At 45.2% G+C, this 23,354-nt stretch overlaps 1 protein-coding gene across 3 annotated transcripts in view; it reads right to left on the reverse strand.

The window, feature by feature from the left end:
- ppfia2 (PTPRF interacting protein alpha 2) overlaps positions 1–23,354 on the reverse strand; it is a 155,994-nt gene that overhangs the window by 16,299 nt on the left and 116,341 nt on the right. For 2 of the 3 annotated variants that reach the window (XM_035528094.1, XM_035528096.1), the window contains exons 7-21: positions 20,706–20,927; positions 19,396–19,542; positions 17,316–17,450; positions 15,387–15,470; positions 12,601–12,732; positions 12,008–12,070; positions 11,697–11,788; positions 11,322–11,460; positions 9,856–10,073; positions 7,206–7,446; positions 6,894–6,923; positions 6,612–6,739; positions 6,324–6,502; positions 5,872–5,962; positions 4,174–4,176 (exon numbers count right to left, since the gene is read on the reverse strand). In XM_035528094.1, the coding sequence (XP_035383987.1) occupies positions 4,174–4,176; positions 5,872–5,962; positions 6,324–6,502; positions 6,612–6,739; positions 6,894–6,923; positions 7,206–7,446; positions 9,856–10,073; positions 11,322–11,460; positions 11,697–11,788; positions 12,008–12,070; positions 12,601–12,732; positions 15,387–15,470; positions 17,316–17,450; positions 19,396–19,542; positions 20,706–20,927 (1,904 nt within the window). The remainder of the gene's footprint in view (positions 1–4,173; positions 4,177–5,871; positions 5,963–6,323; positions 6,503–6,611; positions 6,740–6,893; positions 6,924–7,205; positions 7,447–9,855; positions 10,074–11,321; positions 11,461–11,696; positions 11,789–12,007; positions 12,071–12,600; positions 12,733–15,386; positions 15,471–17,315; positions 17,451–19,395; positions 19,543–20,705; positions 20,928–23,354) is intronic. The other variant, XM_035528095.1, reaches the window with a different exon arrangement.

The following is a 23,354-nucleotide window of genomic DNA, read 5'->3' on the forward strand; positions in this document are numbered from 1 at the left end:
AAAACAAACAAGCAGAAACCCACTCTAACCCTAGACAGCTATATCCCGCGCCAAATTAGCCCCTACAGTGATGAATTAACACCTGCAGTGTCCAATTACGTCCAGCCCGACACTGTACAAGTCATTCAACACCGAGGGAGGTTTCTGTCTGAGGTCTTCTGTCTGCTGTAGTTATTTCATAGTGTTGGCTTTCCAGTTTATAGCACCATAGGAGAAGGTCATTGTGATAAACTGTACAAAGCTTTCAAAACTAAAAATGCTAAAAAAAGAAAAAATTTAAAAAATAAAAAGAAGGCTGTCTCTCGTGTTTCAACATGCAGACCCCACAGACGCCTGGCAGGCTGAAGCTTAGCAGAAAAATGCCTGTAATTATTGAACATAGATTTTACATTACAAGTCTTTACATGCTAAAAGTCAGGAAACACTACTGATAAAATCCAATTATGTTGACCCAAAATTTTGCCAAACAAGAAACATGGGTCAGATCGGACAAGGCAAAATGAGTGAGGCTGTTTGCAGGCACTGGGGTACTGAACATATAGAGAAGACTTTATGATACTTAAAGGGACAGTTCAGCACAAAATGCTACAGTGACAAAAGAAATCCAGCAGAGCACGAAAACAAGTGATTAGCACGACCATGTTAAATGCCTGGACCTGCACACAAACTCTGCACACACACGACTTTGCTACTTGCTTGGACATGCACACATGACTGTGCTACCTGCTTGGACCTGCACACACACACACACACACACACACGAATGTGCTACCTGCTTGGACCTGCACACACACACACACACACACACACACGAATGTGCTACCTGCTTGGACCTGCACACACACATGACTGTGCTACCTGCTTGGACCTGCACACATGACTGTGCTACCTGCTTGGACCTGCACACATGACTGTGCTACCTACTTGAACCTGCACACATGACTGTGCTACCTGCTTGGACCTGCACACACACACATGACTGTGCTACCTGCTTGGACCTGCACACACGACTGTGCTTCCTGCTTAGACCTGCACACACACACGACTGTGCTACCTGCTTAGACCTGCACACACACGACTGTGCTACCTGCTTGGACCTGCACACACACACAACTGTGCTACCTGCTTAGACCTGCACACACACACAACTGTGCTACCTGCTTAGACCTGCACACACACACGACTGTGCTACCTGCTTAGACCTGCACACACACACGACTGTGCTTCCTGCTTGGACCTGCACACACGACTGTGCTACCTGCTTGGACCTGCACACACACACAACTGTGCTACCTGCTTAGACCTGCACACACACACGACTGTGCTACCTGCTTAGACCTGCACACACACACGACTGTGCTTCCTGCTTGAACCTGCACACATGACTGTGCTACCTGCTTGGACCTGCACACACACACATGACTGTGCTACCTGCTTGGACCTGCACACACGACTGTGCTTCCTGCTTAGACCTGCACACACACACGACTGTGCTACCTGCTTAGACCTGCACACACGACTGTGCTTCCTGCTTAGACCTGCACACACACACGACTGTGCTACCTGCTTAGACCTGCACACACGAATGTGCTACCTGCTTGGACCTGCACACACACACACACACACACACACACGAATGTGCTACCTGCTTGGACCTGCACACACACATGACTGTGCTACCTGCTTGGACCTGCACACATGACTGTGCTACCTGCTTGGACCTGCACACATGACTGTGCTACCTACTTGAACCTGCACACATGACTGTGCTACCTGCTTGGACCTGCACACACACACATGACTGTGCTACCTGCTTGGACCTGCACACACGACTGTGCTTCCTGCTTAGACCTGCACACACACACGACTGTGCTACCTGCTTAGACCTGCACACACACGACTGTGCTACCTGCTTGGACCTGCACACACACACAACTGTGCTACCTGCTTAGACCTGCACACACACACAACTGTGCTACCTGCTTAGACCTGCACACACACACGACTGTGCTACCTGCTTAGACCTGCACACACACACGACTGTGCTTCCTGCTTGGACCTGCACACACGACTGTGCTACCTGCTTGGACCTGCACACACTCGCCTGCGTTCCATGCTCTGCTAGTTTCTTATATAGCATATTCAAATTTAGTTTGCAGTACTGTTGTGCAATTGTCCGTCTAAGTGGTATGTATTACAGAACCCACAGTAAGGCAATGTTAAGTGGACAGTGATTAAAAGTAAGTGCTGGATTTTCCTCCTTCTGAAGATGAATTAATAATGCAGAAATGCATTTGCAGTGCAAAGTAAGGACACTTGAATACAGCGTTGGGCACCCTGGATTTAAAATATGCAGCAGCAAACAGAGAGGGAGAGAGAGTTATGGGATTTGTTTACTATCTGCAGACCAGACCTTGGGCCAGGTGTATTGAGGTCTTTAAAGTGTGTAAGAGCTAACGTGAGAAAAAAAAAAAGTGCCAAACTGAACGGTCTGGAACCAATATCTAGTAGGGGCAATACTGATCTGATGTCTCAATTTTTTATGCATTAAAGCTTTAATTGGGGGTCTGAAACTCGTTCCGATCCAACACACCTGACCCACCTCTTCAGTTCCCAAGGCCTTCATGAGCTACACTGGGAGGTCAGAGCAGAGCAAACATGACACTTTACAGTGCTGTGGTTCTCCGGGGAACACAATATCTGACATCCCCGCTGTAGCTTATCAGGTCCTTGAGGTGTTGTATTCAAGTGTAGCGGTGCCGTGACCCTTTCCTTATCTTTACATGTCGGATATGATATGGTCAGGCTGACTTGTGTTACATGTGACTGATATCCTCTGAACATACTGACGCTGGGGAGGGAGAAAACTAGTCATTAAACAACAAAGGGAATCAAGAACAGAATTCGGAAGAGGTGGTAATCCATAACCAGCCATGGGGCCTGGTTATTCCAATCCAGCACACAGACAGAGGCGCATACAGCTGCAGGAACAAGGTCAACGCTTTAAAATGATCAGGATTTTTGCATTAAGAGTACCTAAAATGGGACCATATCATCATCCAAGTCATAATTATAAATAATTAATTTCGTGCCAAAACATTATTGAACAAAATGGTTTAAAGAATCCAAGTCATTATTAGTGGCCATGCCACTGAATATTCTATTTCCACTATCGACTGACTGATAGAAAAAAATGTCGGACCTTATGCTTAGTAAATAACAATGTTTCCTTTTGACTTTTGTCTCATCTGCTCATCGCTCTGGTATTTGACCACAGTGGCACAGTCACTCCTAGGCAGAGAAGTAACAGTGCTGAATTTCCTGCATTTGCAAACCTCTCCGTGTGACGGTGCACTGACGGAGGTGGGCGGGTTCCACCCCTCCAGCCTAACCAGCCTGAACAACGTTCTTTGAAGGTCTTCTAAATGATCTTTTGATCATGCCGTATTAGGCCATATGGCACTGCTGTGACATCATTTATGACAAGCAGATGTTTGGAAAAACACGCACCAGACACACCAGAGCAGACTGGAAGCTACTGGAAGACGAGCACTCAATCCCTCTTTTGAAGAGTTTTTGTTTTTTTTGTTTTTTTCAAACTGTATTTATATAATATCCATGAAATGTAAAATTAATGTGTTGTATATTAAATGATTATATTTGTTTTTAGGACTTAGAAAAAAAAATCAGATCACATTTTAAGAGACATTCATGCAGAAATCCCAGTAAATGGCTCACAAACCTTTTCTTGTAACTGTATGCACACATACACACAAATACACGCACACACACACACACACACACGCACACTCACACAAACATACACACAAACCACAAACACATAGGCCTCAACACAGCAGTTCAGAAACAGGCTGAAGGCACACACATCTTTCCAGGCAGAGATGCATCCTTTACAGAACTGCAGAAGGGAAGCGTCCCATGTAGTATCGACTGAGAGAAATGGCAGGAGAGGACAAAGGGAGGGAGGGGCTTGTAGGGGTCGGGGGTCGGGTGGGGCGGAGCTGGGGCCGCAGGTGGCAAACCGGCACGGTGAACACAGCTGACCCCTCTCAGAGCGACACAATCACAGCGGCACAGAGACACACACACAGACACGCACGGCGCCCACGAGTGGGGAACGCAGCAAGTCTCAACGACGCAGACCAAACTTACCCGCTGATACAGAATCAGATGAGGAGAGGTAGAGAGAGAGAGAGAGAGAGAGAGAGAGAGAGAGAGAGAGAGAGGGAGAGAGAGAGAGAGAGGGAGAGAGAGAGGGAGAGAGAGAGAGAGAGGGAGAGAGAGAGAGAGAGGGAGAGAGAGAGAGAGAGAGAGAGATGGGAGAGAGAGAGAGAGAGAGAGAGAGGGAGAGAGAGATGGGAGAGAGAGAGAGAGAGAGAGAGAGGGAGAGAGAGAGAGAGAGGGAGAGGGTGTGAGAGGGTGAGAGAGAGAGTGAGGGAGAGGGAGAGAGAGAGAGAGGGAGAGGGAGAGAGAGAGAGAGATGGGAGAGAGAGAGAGGGAGAGAGGGAGAGAGAGAGAGAGAGAGATGGGAGAGAGAGAGAGAGAGGGAGAGAGAGAGAGAGAGAGAGAGAGAGAGAGAGAGGGGAGACAAAATTAAATGTTTGTTAAAATAAAGTGAGCATACTGTATGTACAGTACAGTGTGTTAAAGCATTTTAAAAAATGCTAATCTGTTAATATAATATGTTTGCACTGCAGGTTCTGACCCGCCCAGGAATAAGGGCACGTGGGCAGAACTGTACAGAAGCAGGCCAGCAGTCTTTCACTCCCACTTACTCAGCACGCTCTTCTCTTCCAGTTTAACAGTCCCGACCATACAGCATGCAAAAAGGCATCGGAATGCCATGACACTACGGAGACGTGCCTTCCAGCGGCCAAAGTCACGACGGGGCAGCAAAACCAAAAAGCGATTATTTCACGGGAGGTCATGGCGGCCTGCTTAAGCATGAGCACAGTGAATACGATGTGGCGGGCGGGAGGCGGGGCAGGGGGCGGGGCTCGCCAGGAATATCAGTAACATGCTCTGAAGGCATCGACCCAGCAAACCCACGGAGCAACAAGCAACCCCTCCCCCAGCTGTGGAGAGAGCGGTACAGCTCAGACATTACTGATCGATCACACATTCTCCGACTCATAACCGAGTATGCACCAGGATCACTCACTGTCATACGCATTCGCTGTTGTGTCATGTGCTGTGACTCTGTAAAACGCTGTTTTACAGTACCCGCACACTCCTTTTATGGCAACGTCATCTCTACCTGGCATCAATGGTACAAAATGCAACGCATACGACTCGATTTGGATGTAGACTGCAAATGTACATGCTACTCCCTGAACTCTTCATGCATTTTCTCCTGTAGGTTGCTCAGAGGGGTTGTGGATTGGTTTCTGCACGGTCTAAAGGACTTGCGGTGAATTGTTTGGTCAGTGTTGCTGCTTAAAGGGAAAGTTATGAAGTTTTACCAGTTCAGCACACCTGACCTTATTTAACCAATCACTGATGAGGTGAATTGGGTGTTGTCAGAGGAAAGAAGTCACTAAACTGTGTAGTGCTGTGACTCTTCAGAGATCCCTGGTTAAGGGGGCGAATCACACACTAATTATGTGATATTAACATAAAGGTTTGTGAGAATCCTAGATTACAGGCAAGCTTTAAACAGGACCTGCACACACAAACACTTCCCTCCTTTGAGTGGTCAAATATCTCGCCAGAGCAGCCTCTAACAGCTGAACCGACCTACGAACTGGGCTGGGCTCGTCAAGACAACAGAGCGCTATCCAGTAATGCACAGGACGCCCTTCGCCAAACGCGTCTGCGCGGTCCGCGAGGCGCTTCGTGCAGAACACTCACTTCTTCTTGAGCCTGCGGTCCTTCTCGGCCTGTGTGCCCAGTTTGCCCACCGTGATGTCCTGACTGAGCAGCTCCGGGTCAGACACGTTGCCTAACGGGAAGAGAGCACTGGTCAGTCACGGACACGCAGTGAGACATTCCTTATCATTAATATAACCTCTTTACCCACTTTCATTGGATAAAACGTCGCTTCATCTGTGAGTAGTATTCATACATGTACAGAGAACGAGTGAAAAACGAGACAGAAAGATGGGAGAGAGAAAGACAGAGAATTCAACTCAACTCAGCTGATTCAGTCAGACCAGACAAAACGGCAGTTCTGCGGCCTTACAGAAGTGCCGGGTTGGCAGGCCTGCGGCCGCTAGCAGTCCAACCTCCTAACTACACAGCTGCATGGGGCTGTTGTTGCCAGTCCTCTGAGAGAGAGAGATGGAGAGAGAGTGCACTCTAACCTGGTCCTGCTCCCATGAGCTCTTTTCCCAGGTGCCCCAGTCTGCCTTTCTCTTTCTTTCCGAACAGACGGCCGATGGAGGACTTGATGCCTTTTTTCTTGGGCTGCTTGTGCAGGGAGTCCTGGCTGCTGGCTACGCTGCTCAGAGCGCTGGCTTCTGTGTCCAGTGTAGCAGCCAGACTGCACGCACACATTCACACAACGGGACGCCCTTTCATTCGGCTTCTGGGATGCGTGAATGTGGATGGTTGTGGTAGTATATGTTTGCTTGCTTGCGTGGGTGTGTTACCGCGCGTCGTTGTGAGAGGATGCTGGGAGTGTGCGCGTCAGGCGGACTTGGCGTGGTGTCAGAGGAGGAGAGGTCTCGCACTTGATGGTGGCCTTATCCTCCCGACCGTCCTCATCCCCAGCTGCAATCTGGAACGCGCGCACATGCGCACACACACACACACGCGCAGACACAGATGCGCAGACACAGATGCGCAGAGGTCACGTTCATACTGCTCTGATTAGTGAGACACTTGCGTTTACCACGGCAGGACAGGCTCTGTGCTCAGAAATGCCATTCTACCTTTCTTCTGTGCTTCCTCAGGTCACTGGGCTGCAGGAGACATTAACAGGCACATTAATCTCAGGAAAACAATACAACATCTCTTAACAATACTCATCCACCGTATGCGAAAGAACACATTTGTGAAGTGCTTTAAAAACACCCTGGACCTCTCAACGGCCCACCTCCCTGCACCCAGTCTGACCTGAACCAAATACCGAGTGCTTCTCTCACCATTTCTGTTTTGTTAAACCTGTGAGTGTGTTTACTTTAACTACTGGGGCCAATCAATTTTTGAAACGAAGGGGGTAGAAACCATGGAAGAAACCATACCAGGGTCATGACCCCCATGCGCTCCATGTCGCGTGCGGGACTGCGAGGGGTGAGTTTGGGCGTAGAGCGCCCGCTGGGTGGAGAGGAGGAAGCCAGCGAAGAGGCCGTGGCCGATGCGGTGATGGAGGCTCCATGGTGGTGCGCCCGTGCCAGGTTCAACCCCTCCAGACTCACACTCGCCACCCTGTTCTCGATCTCCTCCGCCCGCAGCTCCGTTGACTCCTTCTCCTCCTGGATCAGCCTGGCCGACAGCCCCGGAGAGAAACACACGCTCGCAGACTTTAGGAAGGCTGACCTCCTTCACTTAAGGACTCGATAATGCAAACATTTATAACGCAACGCACTCATTAATGTCTCGCATGGTGTAACACTGAGATTATTTATCAGAGGCAAAATCCAGAATGGCAATCCTCAGGACGGTCCAGGGTCATAGACCCGACACGCAGAGTATGAGAATACATGGTGAACAAAACGAAACAAAACACACGGTGACCCAAAAGGGGAAGCAGGCAAAGACACAATCAATGATAAGAACAAAAAACTAAAACTAGAGATAACAAACAGAGGCGAGGAATCACAACAACAGTAAGAGAAAACACGAGGCTTGGAATCAATAATCAGCAAACAAACGGGACCAGAAAGGGTTTAAATACATGTACTAATAAGAATGAACAAGACATGTGCTTGACAAATGGATACGGATTAACATATTAATACCAGAGGACTAGTAATTTTACTGTACAATACTGTAGATACATTTCATACTACTGATAAAGACGAATAAAATACATTTTATTCCTATAGTCCTGTACTGTCTTTTGGTGAAGAGTGCAATGGCCTTCTCTTATTGGATAAACAGTATATCAGATATTCATAAGACTTGAGAGGCACCTGTTCCTCCAGTGAGACATTGCTGTTATGTCCACTGCAGTATGCTAAATGTAACAAGATAGCTAGGCAAGTAATTCCATACACTGCACCCACAGCACAGCATCTGAAATACTTGTTAATATCGAAAGGAAGCGCAGTGTTTGAGTGGTCTGCAGTGTCTTACTGCAGAGGAAATTCCCCAGCTTCTAAAGATCTGATATCGTCCAAGCTAATCTGCTGCAAAGTGCCAAAATACTAGTCCACTGTTAGTTTCATCCCAAGCATACAATAAACATGAAGTCCCTTGGATTTCTTGTTTATGTTATTTTCAGGAATGGGGAATTAGACACCCATAAAAAGGACTCTTGTGCTATAATTACAGAAATAAGATAATTATAATTTCCCCCAAAAGTGCTTAAGTGCAGTGTCTGGGAAATCTTTGATATGTTTGAATGTGAATGCATTTTTTAATCTTGCTAGATAATGAAGTTGCCTGCTAGCTTGCTAACAAACTGCAGGCTGATAACCAGTCTGGTCTCAGAGTGGCACACTCCATAAGAATGGCGCTGGTTGCTGTTACTCAGAGGCCTGATTGTTCCTGATCTCAGAGCAGCCTTCCGTATGGCCAACCGCAGAATTTGCTTCTTTCCATGGATGGGTATATTAAGGTGACATTAAGGGGACCCACATCTGCTCCACTGGCGTCCCACAAGTCACAGTGCTTGGTCCTCTTCCACTCTCCCTGCATGCTCGTTTTCGCCTTTCCCGCCTCAAATGCTCAGGTTTCTGCTTCGTATCTCAACATGCCTGGCAAACGTCCCGTCATGCACCCATCGCTTAAAACGAAATTCCAGGTAGATGGAGCTGATATATATCCCTGGAGAGGTTTCTCCACCTCAGGACCTTGTGATGTCACTGGAGAACTCTCGGATCGTTCCATCCGACAAGTAACGCAACCTTGAGGTAAATCCGGTCAACCAACTATTGATCGCTCCTCATGTTACATGTTACTCCTCTACAACATCAGGAAAATGTTGCTATTTCTCTCTACAGAAGCCACTCAGGTGCTTGCTCATTTCAAGACTGCACCTCGGTCCTCAGAACTCTTCCCTTTATGCCACCAGACCCGAGGAACCGATCCATCGGCCGCAGCCGCATGTCTTCCCTCAAGACAGGACGGCTACTCTTCAATGTCCTGCCTGGCATCAAGGAACTTACCCTGGCTGACTTCAAATGAAGACTGAAGATTAATCTTTTCATGAAATATGGACTAAATAAGTGAAAAAGTAAAGTAAAAAATGACTGCTGTATTTCTTATTATATTAACTCATCTCTAATAGGCCTTTAGCCTGAGATTACAAAGCACTTCTGTAAATAGTTCTGGATGAGGGCATCTGCTAAATGTGGTAAATATAAATGTAAATACTAATAATCACTTAAAAAAAAAAAGATTCACACTAGGTAAAATGGACAATGACAGATTAAAAGAAATACAGTAATCCTTGTCACCATTGACTTTAACACATATCACAGTATCTTAGTAAAAAACATAAATCTTGGATATATCCTCTCTTAAAAAAAGTATTACCTACTTACCAATAATCACTATTCACAACAATGTGCTTATTCCCATCTTCACTACTAACGAGCTATTGCACTGTCCTCTCGAGTGTGTGCACGTCCATAGCGGGACTCGGTCAGTGAGTGAAAATGACTTTCATGCTGGCCTTCTACACCGTATGGCAAACAGGAAATGAAGTGTATCTCGGAGTTCACTAACCGAATTTCCTTGTTGATGGCGTCCAGCTGTTCCTGCAACATCATGGCCAGCGTCTGGGCGTCAGAATGGCCTCCGGGAGACAGCAAATCCATCGAGCTGAACAGAGTCTCGCCGTCGTCGTCGTCCACGTCTGACAGCTCTGTGTCGCTCTCAAACGGGTGGCCGGCCAGGACGCCCAGCTGCTGTGGCCTCCAGTCATGCTCCCCCAGAGACTTCGCCTGGAGGGGGTCGACATCAGCGACTCAGTCTACATGGACATCAGTTTCTGAGCTTCGACGGTGTTTTATTGGAAAACATTTTACTCGTTGCATTAATGTTGTGTATTCTCAACCCAGTTCCCTGGGTGCTGCAAGCGGTATCTCATTACTGCTCGATCCTTGCTCCCGGCACTGTACCCACGACTCGCGAGCACCGAACACCTGGGGCAGGTGTAATGGGAGCAGGGACAGAGCAAAAATCTCAATTGTCTGGAGGTCCCTGGGTTGGAAAACACTGAGGAACACAGTGTTTTTGAAAAACGCTTGCACACCACAGAAAACTTCTTGAGTTATATCCTGTATCGCCTTCCTGCCAAGAGCTTTATTTTTTTTTCCAGCAGAGAAATTTAAATAAAAAACGGTAATAATTTAAAAATCCACCACAGTATATTCACAGGCCCCTAGAACCTGACAGAGGCACAGGCATAAAGAGAGAGAGAGAAAGAAACCTACGCAGAAGATGAGGGAGAAAAGATTCAAAGCTCACAACACAAAGAATAGTGCCAGTGATCATATAAGACAGAGACTTCAGTGACACAGTGAAAAAAGACTGCAGTAGTGCAGTGAGAGGTGAGACTGTAGTGAGAGGTGAGGCTGCAGTGAGAGGTGAGACTGCAGTGAGAGGTGAGGCTGCAGTGAGAGGTGAGACTGTAGTGAGAGGTGAGGCTGCAGTGAGAGGTGAGACTGCAGTGAGAGGTGAGGCTGCAGTGAGAGGTGAGACTGCAGTGAGAGGTGAGACTAGTGAGAGGTGAGGCTGCAGTGAGAGGTGAGGCTGCAGTGAGAGGTGAGACTGCAGTGAGAGGTGAGGCTGCAGTGAGAGGTGAGGCTGCAGTGAGAGGTGAGACTGCAGTGAGAGGTGAGATTGCAGTGAGATGTGACACTGCAGTGAGAGGTGAGGCTGCAGTGAGAGGTGAGGCTGCAGTGAGAGGTGAGACTGCAGTGAGAGGTGAGGCTGCAGTGAGAGGTGAGGCTGCAGTGAGAGGTGAGATTGCAGTGAGATGTGACACTGCAGTGAGAGGTGAGACTGCAGTGAGAGGTGAGGCTGCAGTGAGAGGTGAGGCTGCAGTGAGAGGTGAGACTGCAGTGAGAGGTGAGATTGCAGTGAGATGTGACACTGCAGTGAGAGGTGAGACTGCAGTGAGAGGTGAGACAGTAGTGAGAGGTGAGGCTGCAGTGAGAGGTGAGGCTGCAGTGAGGTGACACTGAGACCTTCTGTTCTTCCCTGCGGTGTCCCATACGGCCCCTGTGGGACCGGTGCATTACTTTTGCTGAGCGATAATGATCAGACTGGGTCTCAGCGAGAGAGCCCAGTGAGTAGCGCAGCTCCGTGGATGCGTCCAGGTGGGACCTGTGATACACACACACACACACACACACACACACGCACGCACGCACGCACACATGCATTTAAACGTGTACACCCACACAGACACAAACCACACACCTGTGCACATAATGTATATTCAAATCACACGAATCAGCTCTCTGTCTCTAATAGTTTTGTTCCATCCAGTGTTTGTTCACACACACCATTCGTGAGCATCCTGGCCTGTACTGTCATCAGCTCACTCATCCCCCACTCACCGTGACAACGTCGGCTCTGTGAGTGACCCCACCCTCAGGCGGAACTGATCGAGCTCCACGCGCATCTTCTCCACCTCGTCTGCCAGCTGAGTCTACACGCACCAAAACCCCTCACAACTTGTGAATGAAATCTCATTTCGCAATGTCAAACATTTGCATACTTCTGTAACGTTTGCAATGTTCAAAAAAAAAACAACAACCTTAATTCCATTATTAAATAAAAAAGGGTTTTGCACTACTGAACCTGAAAATAAAGCGTAAAGACGTTATATGAACAAGGAAGCTATAGGAACGAGCAATCTCTCAGTTACCTTTTCGTGAATGGAGTCTTCCAGCTGTTTCCTGTAGTTCTCTGAGTCTTGTATTAAAACATTCTAACAACAAAGAAAGGCAAACGGAAGGGCAGTGTATGGACAAAGCTTCCCTTTTCACTGCAGCGTTTCAACACAGGTTCATTGTTATGACATTATATGTTTTAGAAGCTGGGACATTTTATCCAAAACATCGTAGTTTGGTGAGATGCCCGGTTAATAACAAAAAGCCATCCGGTCATTCCGGTCATAACACTAATATAAAACACATTATTAGCACATTAAGGAAAGGGGTATTTTTAAAGCAATGGGTGCAAAGAAAACATAATGACTAAAATAATTTTCCCAGTTATTGAGCTTTTGGAATTAAACCGTATCTGAAACTAGCAGTAAGTATATTTCGTTAACACAATTCTCTGTAATGAGGTTTTCCACCTCAGCACCTCCCTTATTATTTATAATACATATATATATATATAGTATTATAAATATATATAGATTTCTCATTATTCATATCTGTAGCGTTATAAATATATCATCTATATTATATGAAAATGCACAGCGCTTCAGGAGCAGAAGGCGGTGGTGGGAACCTTCTCCTCCAGGGCGGCCATCCTCTCTTTCAGGTGGAGCTGCAGGCGCTCGTTGGACTCAGTGAGGAGACGGTCCACGGTATCGGAGAGACGCTTGTTGTGCTCCTCGTTCATCTTCTCTCTCTGGCGAGCCTAGAAAGGAAAAAAAAACATGAAAATGTGCACACGCACGCTCACGCGCACGCTCACGCACACGCTCACGCTCACGCTCACGCACACGCACACGCTCACGCTCACGCACACGCACGCACACACACACACACAAACACAGTTATTCTGAACATGATATAACAGGTGCTTTGACACCACACTTCTTATAATATTATAAGAATTCTTTTAATTCTTATATTTATCTTTTTAATCTTATAAACATAATCTTTCATATACTATATTTCATATACTATATCACTATAAAAAATATTATATTCTTTACATGTGGTGAATTAACTATTTGATTGAGTGGACATCCACTGGTTAGTGCTGTCAAAGTCCAGCAATGGTTACTTTTGCATTTTGTAGTTGTGTAGCTATAGCTGAAAGATGTTTATAAATCAGAGTTCAGAGGTAAGTGTAGCAATTTGCTGTAGCGTTGTGGTGTAAGAGTGCAATGGAGTATACTATAGTGATGTGGTGTATGTGGGTAATGTAGTGTACTATAGTGATGTGGTGTATGTGGGTAATGTGTACTATAGTGATGTGGTGTATGTGGGTAATGTAGTGTACTACAGTGTTGTGGTGAATGTGGGTAATGTAGTGTACTATAGTGATGTGGTGTATGTGGGTAATGTAGTGCACTACAGTGATGTGGTGTAAGAGTGCAATGGAGTATACTATAGTGATGTGGTGTATGTGGGTAATGTAGTGTACTATAGTGATGTGATGTATGAGGGTAATGTAGTGTACTACAGTGTTGTGGTGTATGTGGGTAGTGTAGTGTACTACAGTGATGTGGTGAATGTGGGTAATGTAGTGTACTATAGTGATGTGGTGTATGTGGGTAATGTAGTGCACTACAGTGATGTGGTGTAAGAGTGCAATGGAGTATACTATAGTGATGTGGTGTATGTGGGTAACGTAGTGTACTATAGTGATGTGGTGTATGTGGGTAACGTAGTGTACTATAGTGATGTGGTGTATGTGGTTAACGTAGTGTACTATAGTGATGTGGTGAATGTGAGTAATGTAGTGTAGTATAGTGATGTGGTGTATGTGGGTAACGTAGTGTACTATAGTGATGTGGTGAATGTGGGTAATGTAGTGTAGTATAGTGATGTGGTGTATGTGGGTAACGTAGTGTACTATAGTGATGTGGTGAATGTGGGTAATGTAGTGTAGTATAGTGATGTGGTGTATGTGGGTAACGTAGTGTACTATAGTGATGTGATGTATGAGGGTAATGTAGTGTACTATAGTGATGTGGTGTATGAGGGTAATGTAGTGTACTATAGTGATGTGGTGTATGTGGGTAATGTAGTGTACTATGGTGATGTGGTGTATGTGGGTAATGTAGTGTACTATGGTGATGTGATGTATGAGGGTAATGTAGTGTAGTATAGTGATGTGGTGTATGTGGGTAATGTAGTGTACTATAGTGATGTGATGTATGAGGGTAATGTAGTGTAGTATAGTGATGTGGTGTATGTGGGTAATGTAGTGTAGTATAGTGATGTGGTGTATGTGGGTAATGTAGTGTAGTATAGTGATGTGGTGTATGTGGGTAATGTAGTGTACTATAGTGATGTGGTGTATGTGGGTAACGTAGTGTACTATAGTGATGTGGTGTATGTGGGTAATGTAGTGTAGTATAGTGATGTGGTGTATGTGGGTAACGTAGTGTACTATAGTGATGTGGTGTATGTGGGTAATGTAGTGTAGTATAGTGATGTGGTGTATGTGGGTAATGTAGTGTAGTATAGTGATGTGGTGAATGTGGGTAATGTAGTGTAGTATAGTGATGTGGTGTATGTGGGTAACGTAGTGTACTATAGTGATGTGGTGAATGTGGGTAATGTAGTGTAGTATAGTGATGTGGTGTATGTGGGTAACGTAGTGTACTATAGTGATGTGATGTATGAGGGTAATGTAGTGTACTATAGTGATGTGGTGTATGAGGGTAATGTAGTGTACTATAGTGATGTGGTGTATGTGGGTAATGTAGTGTACTATAGTGATGTGATGTATGAGGGTAATGTAGTGTAGTATAGTGATGTGGTGTATGTGGGTAATGTAGTGTAGTATAGTGATGTGGTGTATGTGGGTAATGTAGTGTAGTATAGTGATGTGGTGTATGTGGGTAATGTAGTGTACTATAGTGATGTGATGTATGAGGGTAATGTAGTGTAGTATAGTGATGTGGTGTATGTGGGTAATGTAGTGTAGTATAGTGATGTGGTGTATGTGGGTAATGTAGTGTAGTATAGTGATGTGGTGTATGTGGGTAATGTAGTGTACTATAGTGATGTGGTGTATGTGGGTAACGTAGTGTACTATAGTGATGTGGTGTGTGTGGGTAATGTAGTGTAGTATAGTGATGTGGTGTATGTGGGTAACGTAGTGTACTATAGTGATGTGGTGTATGTGGGTAATGTAGTGTAGTATAGTGATGTGGTGTATGTGGGTAATGTAGTGTACTATAGTGATGTGGTGTATGTGGGTAATGTAGTGTACTATAGTGATGTGGTGTATGTGGGTAATGTAGTGTAGTATAGTGATGTGGTGTATGTGGGTAATGTAGTCTTATCCTGTAGTCATGGGTGTAGTCACAGTAAGAGTGCAAGGTAGTTTACCCTCAGAAGTTCCTGATTCTTCTCTTCCAACTGTCCTTCCAAATGTCGCATACGCTCCTCAATACTGCCATGCCTTTCCTCTGCCTACAGCACACACACACACACACACACACACACAAACACATTTGTGGGCACACACACACACACACACACACACACACACACACACAAATCAACACACCTCATCTGCCTCTGAAGAGCCCATAAGTACAGCTGGGCAATAGAGCCCTACTGATTCACTCAGAGAATTTCAATCTGGGTTTGCTAACTTACCTTCGAGCTAATTATTAGGTGATTGTTTAATAAACTGTTTTCTAAAGTTCAAGTTTTTCAGAAATACAGTATATTCAAAAATATCAAGCTTATGATATGAATCTATCATTTAAAATTCAGAATCATCATGACACATCGTTGCCACAGAAGTATGCTGAGATAAGATTTTCACATGAGGTAATCAGTGCTGTAGTGCCTAACTAGACCACAGTTTGTTAAAGATACAGGAACAGTGAACCACTGACAGGCGCGGCAGGCCTGACGCGGCTCAAGCAGGAAGGAAAGCGGAAAAGTTCATGTTCTCCATCATGACTTCTGTGTTCGCTGCACAGAGCATGTGGAGAAAAACTACAGTAGTTGGTCTAGCCCAGGAAACACAAGAGCCCCCAGCCCAGAAGGACAGACTGTATACTATGCAAAATCCTGTATATTCTGGGTAGAAAATACATAAATGAAAATTCCTTTCTTAGCCTTCCAGTGGGTGGTCGTATTTTTTTCCCTCATACTCCGGCCTTCTGTCGGAGGCCTGGGAGTTTGAGCGTGTGGTGCGCTGTGTGGTGCTTGGATACATTGAAACAGGTCATTGAATGACTGATTGAATGAAGTGTTCTGTAAAAATGTTACACCGTTATGGTAATGCAGCCACTATAAATTCAAATGAGATGTGTCTAGGTTTGACCACAGGACCTTTCAGAGGGTGCTCTGACGGACAGACACAGATGACTCTATTAAGCCACATGATTCACCATGTCGTATACACAATATTTAAATGGACCAAACCCCAGTGGTATTTTTACACAGTATATCTTTGAGCTCCCCAGCCACCAGTGAAAAAGAGAAGGACTCTAGAGAAACCCCACAGTGAGACGAGTAGTATAGCTCCAGGAGACAGTGAGATGAGAAGTATAGCTCTAGGAGACAGTGAGATGAGAAGTATAGCTCCAGGAGACAGTGAGATGAGAAGTATAACTCCAGGAGACAGTGAGATGAAAAGTATAACTCCAGGAGACAGTGAGATGAGAAGTATAACTCCAGGAGACAGTGAGATGAGAAGTATAGCTCCAGGAGACAGTGAGGGGAGTGTGAAGGGACTACCTTCCTAAGACTGCAGTTCATGTCCTGGAATTTAGCTTCCATATCACTCTATGAGGCCAAAATAGACAAAATACGCATGAAGTGTCAAATGAGAATTTTATGTAACACTTCAATCTAAGATGCTTCTTAAGAACTTTGGACATTTGTAACACATACACTTAACTTGCTGTTATGTCATATAGACAAATGTATTAATGCAAAGCCAGACAAGTGGAGGTTGCATTGTGACCAGAATGCCTGCAGTTGTCTAAACAAGCAATAATAAATGTTTATACAGGATTAATTTATCAATTCTGTATGCGTTATGAATGCTTTATGAAATTATGTAGAGACCTTAAATTAAAGTTCTTCCAAATCTGGTTTCCCGTCTTATTTACTAACATCATAGCAGTTCTAATGACATTTTCAGCATCTGACAGACCAACTCACGTATTCATTAGTGTAACAGCACCTGTGCGCCCTGGGAATCAAACCGGTGTTGCCACAGGAGCACAAGGTCTAGCAACTCCTGAAAAATCCTAGTGCAAACGTGTTATTGTGTGCAGCGGGTGCGTGTGGCACCTTGGTGAGTGCCGCGATCCTCTGTGCCAGTTCGGCCTCCACCTCGGGGAGCGTCTCTGCTTTCCTCATGGTCTGCTGAAGTTTCTGCTCCGCCAACTCCAGCCGTTCTTGTAGCTGCCTGTTCTTCTCCTCCATCTGGGGGAAGGACGCATGCACATGTGTCCATTAAAAACGTTCTTAAACGCGACTCTGGAATTTGGGTGACGGCGCGCCGTCCACAGCAAAACTAGCAATGGAAATGCTGCAGTGGGATTTTCTCACATCGTAAATGACAAGCACGCAAACTAAGAGGACTTATTAATGCACAGAATAATTAGACACTTCTTTACAATAATGACAATAATAACTACAGTTTGGTCTGAATGTATAAGCACGTGCACAATCAATCAAACGATAGCCGTCGCATCAACCCGGGCGCCACACTCCTTCGGTGCTCTACCGCTCTGCTCTACCGAAGCTCCGCCCCCTCGTACCGTCAGGCCTTCACAAAGTCTCACTCTGGCTCAAACTGAGATGGAACTGGAGCCTCCTTCCTTTACTCAAGCCTTCCTGGGTTGTTATATCCCACTTTGTTTATTGCTTTGTTATTGCTATTGTTTATTGCGTGGTTTATTACAGTCCTCTTCTGCCTTTGCACCTTTTGGTGTTATTCACCTGTGATTTACTCACTGATGTTTTCACTTCACACAGCCTCATACTTGTGTTCCCCGTTGTTCGGCTGTTTGTTCTTTTTTGTGTAGCCAAGTACGACAACAACATTCATCATGCCAAGAGAAGAACCACCTGCTTTGGGAGGGATTCTTCCCTTTACTGCACGGCATATTTAAGATTAAAAAAACTGCCAAGAATAAAAAAAGCTGTTCACAAAAAAACACAGACAATAATAAATGACTATTTAAGTGTTACCAATGAAGCAACTGGAGTTCAAACCTTTTTCAATTAAAGGTTTCATAAGTTTAATAAATGAATAACCCAGTAATTTTAAAAAGTCTATTTTTGTAGATTTTTTTCAATAAAAAAATAAATAACAATTTATTATTCTGTGGAATGTGTGTCAGCTCGACAACACCTTATATATATATATATATTTTTTTTTATAAAGAAAAAACGAAATATGACCACCTTAATAATGTTAGCTGATTGTAGGTGGTCATTACAGTATGGTCAGAGTGGCACTCAAGGTCGGAGAGGCTTTGCTTATGGAGGGAACACAAAGTTCGGCAAGGCAACAGACGCAAGACGGTCCAAGTCGTAGCCCGGATCCATTTATTTCTGATGCAGACTCAATTTCCTCTTCCTCACACATAATTTCCTCTCTGATCCCCATAAGTAATTCAGCGCGGGGCATCAAATGGACGGTCCGTGACGTTAACCAACCCGGAACCACAGCACAAGATGTCATGGTGGGAATGAGGTCAGGGCAAGGGTCAAGGGTCATGGTGACGTTCTAGCTTGCCTCCACGAGGGCTTATTTTTGGACTTATGTAACTATGACAAACGAGATTCGTTTGCTAGTTTTAAGAAAATAGAACATTTTTGTGCCATCTCTGACAGAATCGACTGTCCCAGGAAAAAAAAAACTGGTAAGAGATCAGTGTCCTAAGAGTAAAGCTGTTTTAAAGTCATGCTAACTTCTCACGAGTTACACAGAAACGGGACAGGCATGGCAGTCTAATGGCACAAGTTACGTGACATGACTTCATTCTTCTTCTATTCTTCTACTTTAACTTATTCTACTCTTCTTCTGTTATTTCCACTATTCTGTCATTTCTATGATTATTTAACAGTTTTGATTACCCCCATATATTTTGCTGCTTTGAGAGATAAGATTCAACAGTTTGAACAGTTTTGTCATTTCTGCAACATTCATTAATGCGACATTCATTGGGTATAAAAAAGGGACTATATAAATGATGATGGTGATAATGGTTGTTATCATCATTATTATTAGGCACAGTTCTAATATATGTACGTTCTGTAAAGTTTGTCTGTGAAGGATGCGGGTGGAGGGAAGGCCTGAGCCCTAATTAGAAGGAAATGGAGACTTGATGCAGAAGCGTAACATTTCTGAGGGACTGACCTGCCTGAGAAAAGCCTCCTTATTGGCCAGTTCGTTCTCCAGTTTATCGCTGATGTCGTGGAGAGAGGTGGACTCTCGCTGGGCACTGAGGTAACGCTTCTCCAGCGTCACAATTCTCTCTTCCATGTCCTCCTTCTGACACATGGCCTAATACACACACACACACACACACACACACGCCCAAAACACACATCATCATCACCATCATCACCACTGTACATCATGTACTTTACCGTCATAACTATCGTGGATTTGAGTACATGGATAATTTTCCTGGGTTAAAGTGTTGGATTAGACAGACAATAATTACAGCTTTTATGAAATACTTGAATACATACACCAAAACATTAGCGACATTCTCATAATAGTCCTTTAGAATCATCCGCACATCACTTATTACGTTCATTTCATACACGTTGTTGAAACAATAAACACAGCTGTCATTTAACCTGCCATACATACACCACCTCACAACACCACCACCCCCACCTGTACAAACCAACATCTCACAAGTCTCACAACACCACCACCCTACACCTGTACAAACCCCCACCTCACAACACCACCACCCCACACCTGTACAAACCAACATTTCACAAGTCTCACAACACCACCACCCTACACGTGTACAAACCCCCACCTCACAACACCACCACCCCACACCTGTACAAACCCCCACCTCACAACAACACCACCCCACACCTGTACAATCCAACATCTCACAAGTCTCACAACACCACCACCCTACACCTGTACAAACCCCCACCTCACAACACCACCACCCCACACCTGTACAAACCCCCACCTCACAACAACACCACCCCACACCTGTACAATCCAACATCTCACAAGTCTCACAACACCACCACCCTACACCTGTACAAACCCCCACCTCACAACACCACCACCCCACACCTGTACAAACCCCCACCTCACAACACCACCCCACACCTGTACAATCCAACATCTCACAAGTCTCACAACACCACCACCCTACACCTGTACAAACCCCCACCTCACAACACCACCACCCCACACCTGTACAAACCCCCACCTCACAACACCACCCCACACCTGTACAATCCAACATCTCACAAGTCTCACAACACCACTACCCTACACCTGTACAAACCCCCACCTCACAACACCACCACCCCACACCTGTACAAACCAACATCTGACAGGTCTCACAACACCATCACAAACCTGTCCAAACCAATTCTGTATAGATTTCACTCTGTATGTGATGGACTGAAAGAGAAAAAGACAAACACCAAGATAAAGAAACACAGAAGGTCTCCCTCCCACACCTCTTTGATGTCTCTCTGGTACTTGTTGTTCATCTCCTCACTCTTGATGAGGTCTTTGCGGGCCGTCTCCAGCTCCTGCTCCACCTCTGAGACACGGGTGGAGAGCGAGGACATGCGCTCCTTCATCTGCGTCAGCTCATAGTTCTGCTTTTCCAGAAGCTCCTGCAACTCCACCACCTGACTGGCCTCATCCCCAGACTCCATGGAGCCATTCGACAAGCGCTGTCAGGCACACACGCGCACACACGCACGCATGCACGCACACACACACACACACACACACACACAAACACACACATGCACGCACACACACGCACCCACCCACCCCCACACAAACACACATGTGCATGCATACAGATACACACAGAGACACATTAATTCACTGCAAAGTGCATTAGTTATTCATTATTCTGAGATCATTTATCAGTTTATTTATTCATTTATTCATACAATCATGGCATCATTAATTTATTAGCTTAACCATCTATCATTTAATACATTTATGCATTCATATATTCATTTATGCAATTCTAATTATTATGCATATTCAACCAGATTCAGTGTGGTTTGCATAGCTGGTGCTGTGGCATCTTAGCAGAGCTCAGCAGTCATTCCAGCTGCAGGGTCAGAAATGCGGCTCTTCCTCATGCAGTCGCGCTGCCGACTGCAGCACACGAACACGGCACTAAAATTAGCACTTCTCTCTGTTGTGATTCACGGTGCAGGGACAGACAGCCAAGAAAAGCTCCCTGGGCCTCATAGCTGAGTTTTTAAGCCCATTCACGCCGGCTCGTCTGGCTTGTCAGCTCCTTCTCTGGGTGTTTGTTGGAGAACGTGGATGTTTGCTGTGTGATGTTAAGGAGATGTAGGCCTGGTGGCTGGTATACATGCCACCCCTACTGTTGCAAAAAAACCCAAAACAAAACAAAAACTGGATCTTTCATTATTAAGGGACATGACCAGTAAACAGACCAATAAGCAGTAGAACGTGTCTTGGGCGGAGTTAGAGAAGTGCTGCGGGTGTGGCTTCCCCTGCTCTCAATCATTCGCTCTCTCTCTTTCATTTTGAGAGTATGAGAGGCACATGTTCATCTATAGGCAGTCATAACTGGGTGTCTCTCTCTCTCTCTCTCTCTCTCTTTCTCCCTTTTCTCTAAATCCTTATCTCCATCCCTCCCTCTCTTGCTCCCTCCCTCTCTGTCTCTCCTCATTTTGAGTGTCTACTTTTCTCTATCTCTTTCTCCCATCCTTTTTCCCGCAACACTTCTCTCTCTTTTCTCTTCCTTTTTTGACTTTCTGCTGTTCTTTCTTTCTTTCCCTTGTCCTTCTCAGCCTTCCTCTTGTCTACCCATCTTCTCTCCCTCCATCTGTCCCTTTCTCACACGTACTGCATCTCTGAGCGCGCCGGAGCAGCTATTGTGCATCAGCTCAGAATATTTTAACACGGTCTCCCTCCAGCACTCATGCATCTTAATGCTTCAACTTCACGATTTATTCCTGAATGTTTCCAGCCAATAATAACAACTAGTCTCCTAATACTCTCCCCAGGAATGTGGTAGGCGGGGGGGGCTGGGATTCTTGCTGAGTAACTGCGGTGAACTGCAGTAAAGCGGTAGAAATTGCAGAAAAGCACGCAAGGTTTCCATAGAAACAGGATGTTTTGGACAGAGGTCCTTCATCAGCTCTGCAAGCAAAGTGCTTCTGAAGCTCTAGGAGGAGAACCTAGTTTATATATGAAAAAAGAGGTTTATATCATATCATTCATTTCAAGGAGTTCTAAAGTTTTAAGTGTAGATCAGTTCTTTTTCTCTGAGTTTCCTAACTTCATTACTGCTGTAGTAACAACTGGTAACACAAAGAGATATGTCATTAATGCAGAGTCCATGAACTAAAATGCCTTTGTACTGGAAATGACAAATCCTTAATTCTGATGGTGTTAAGGTGTTCCACAACATAATCAGTGAGTACTGTCTTGGGTTAGGGATGCATGAGGATGAAGGGGTGATGCTAGTTATTTCAGGTTAGTTATTTTAGTGGCTGTGTTAATACAATATACATGAAGGACATCTAGTGACATGCTTGCAGAGCTGATGCAGGATCGAAAGAGAAATATTCAAAATTGTAGCTAGCAAAGTTACTCGCCTAGAATCATAGGTGTGTGTGTGTGTGTTTCTTATCCAGCATGGGTGTTCACGTGCATGGTTCCAATAGTTCATCGTGTTGGCTGTGTGATCGAGTGCATGGCTTTGTCTTCAAAAAGGCCACGCCCACACCGTCTCTGAACTCACTGGCCACGCCCACACCACTCTGAACACATTGCCATTATAGTGGCAACAGAGCTTTGGGATGTGTGAATTTCTGATGTTGTGTCACAGATGTGACTCTATATTCATTAGTTCAATGGTAAAGCCTTGCATCAATATTGTACCAGAGTGTGAATGTGTGTGGCAGGGGATGTGTGTGTGTATATGTGTGTCATAGAGTGTGTGCACATAAAGAGTGGGAAATATATTCCTCATTCTTTTATCCTTTTTTATACACAGGAGAACCCATATCTCAAAGAAGAATGATGCTGACAGGCCTCCAGGTTCTAATTGATGAGTGTGTGTGTGTGTGTGTGTGTGTGTGTGTGTGTGTGTGTGTGTGTGT

Source organism: Electrophorus electricus, chromosome 7, assembly GCF_013358815.1.
Source record: "Electrophorus electricus isolate fEleEle1 chromosome 7, fEleEle1.pri, whole genome shotgun sequence".
Lineage (NCBI taxonomy): Eukaryota > Metazoa > Chordata > Actinopteri > Gymnotiformes > Gymnotidae > Electrophorus > Electrophorus electricus.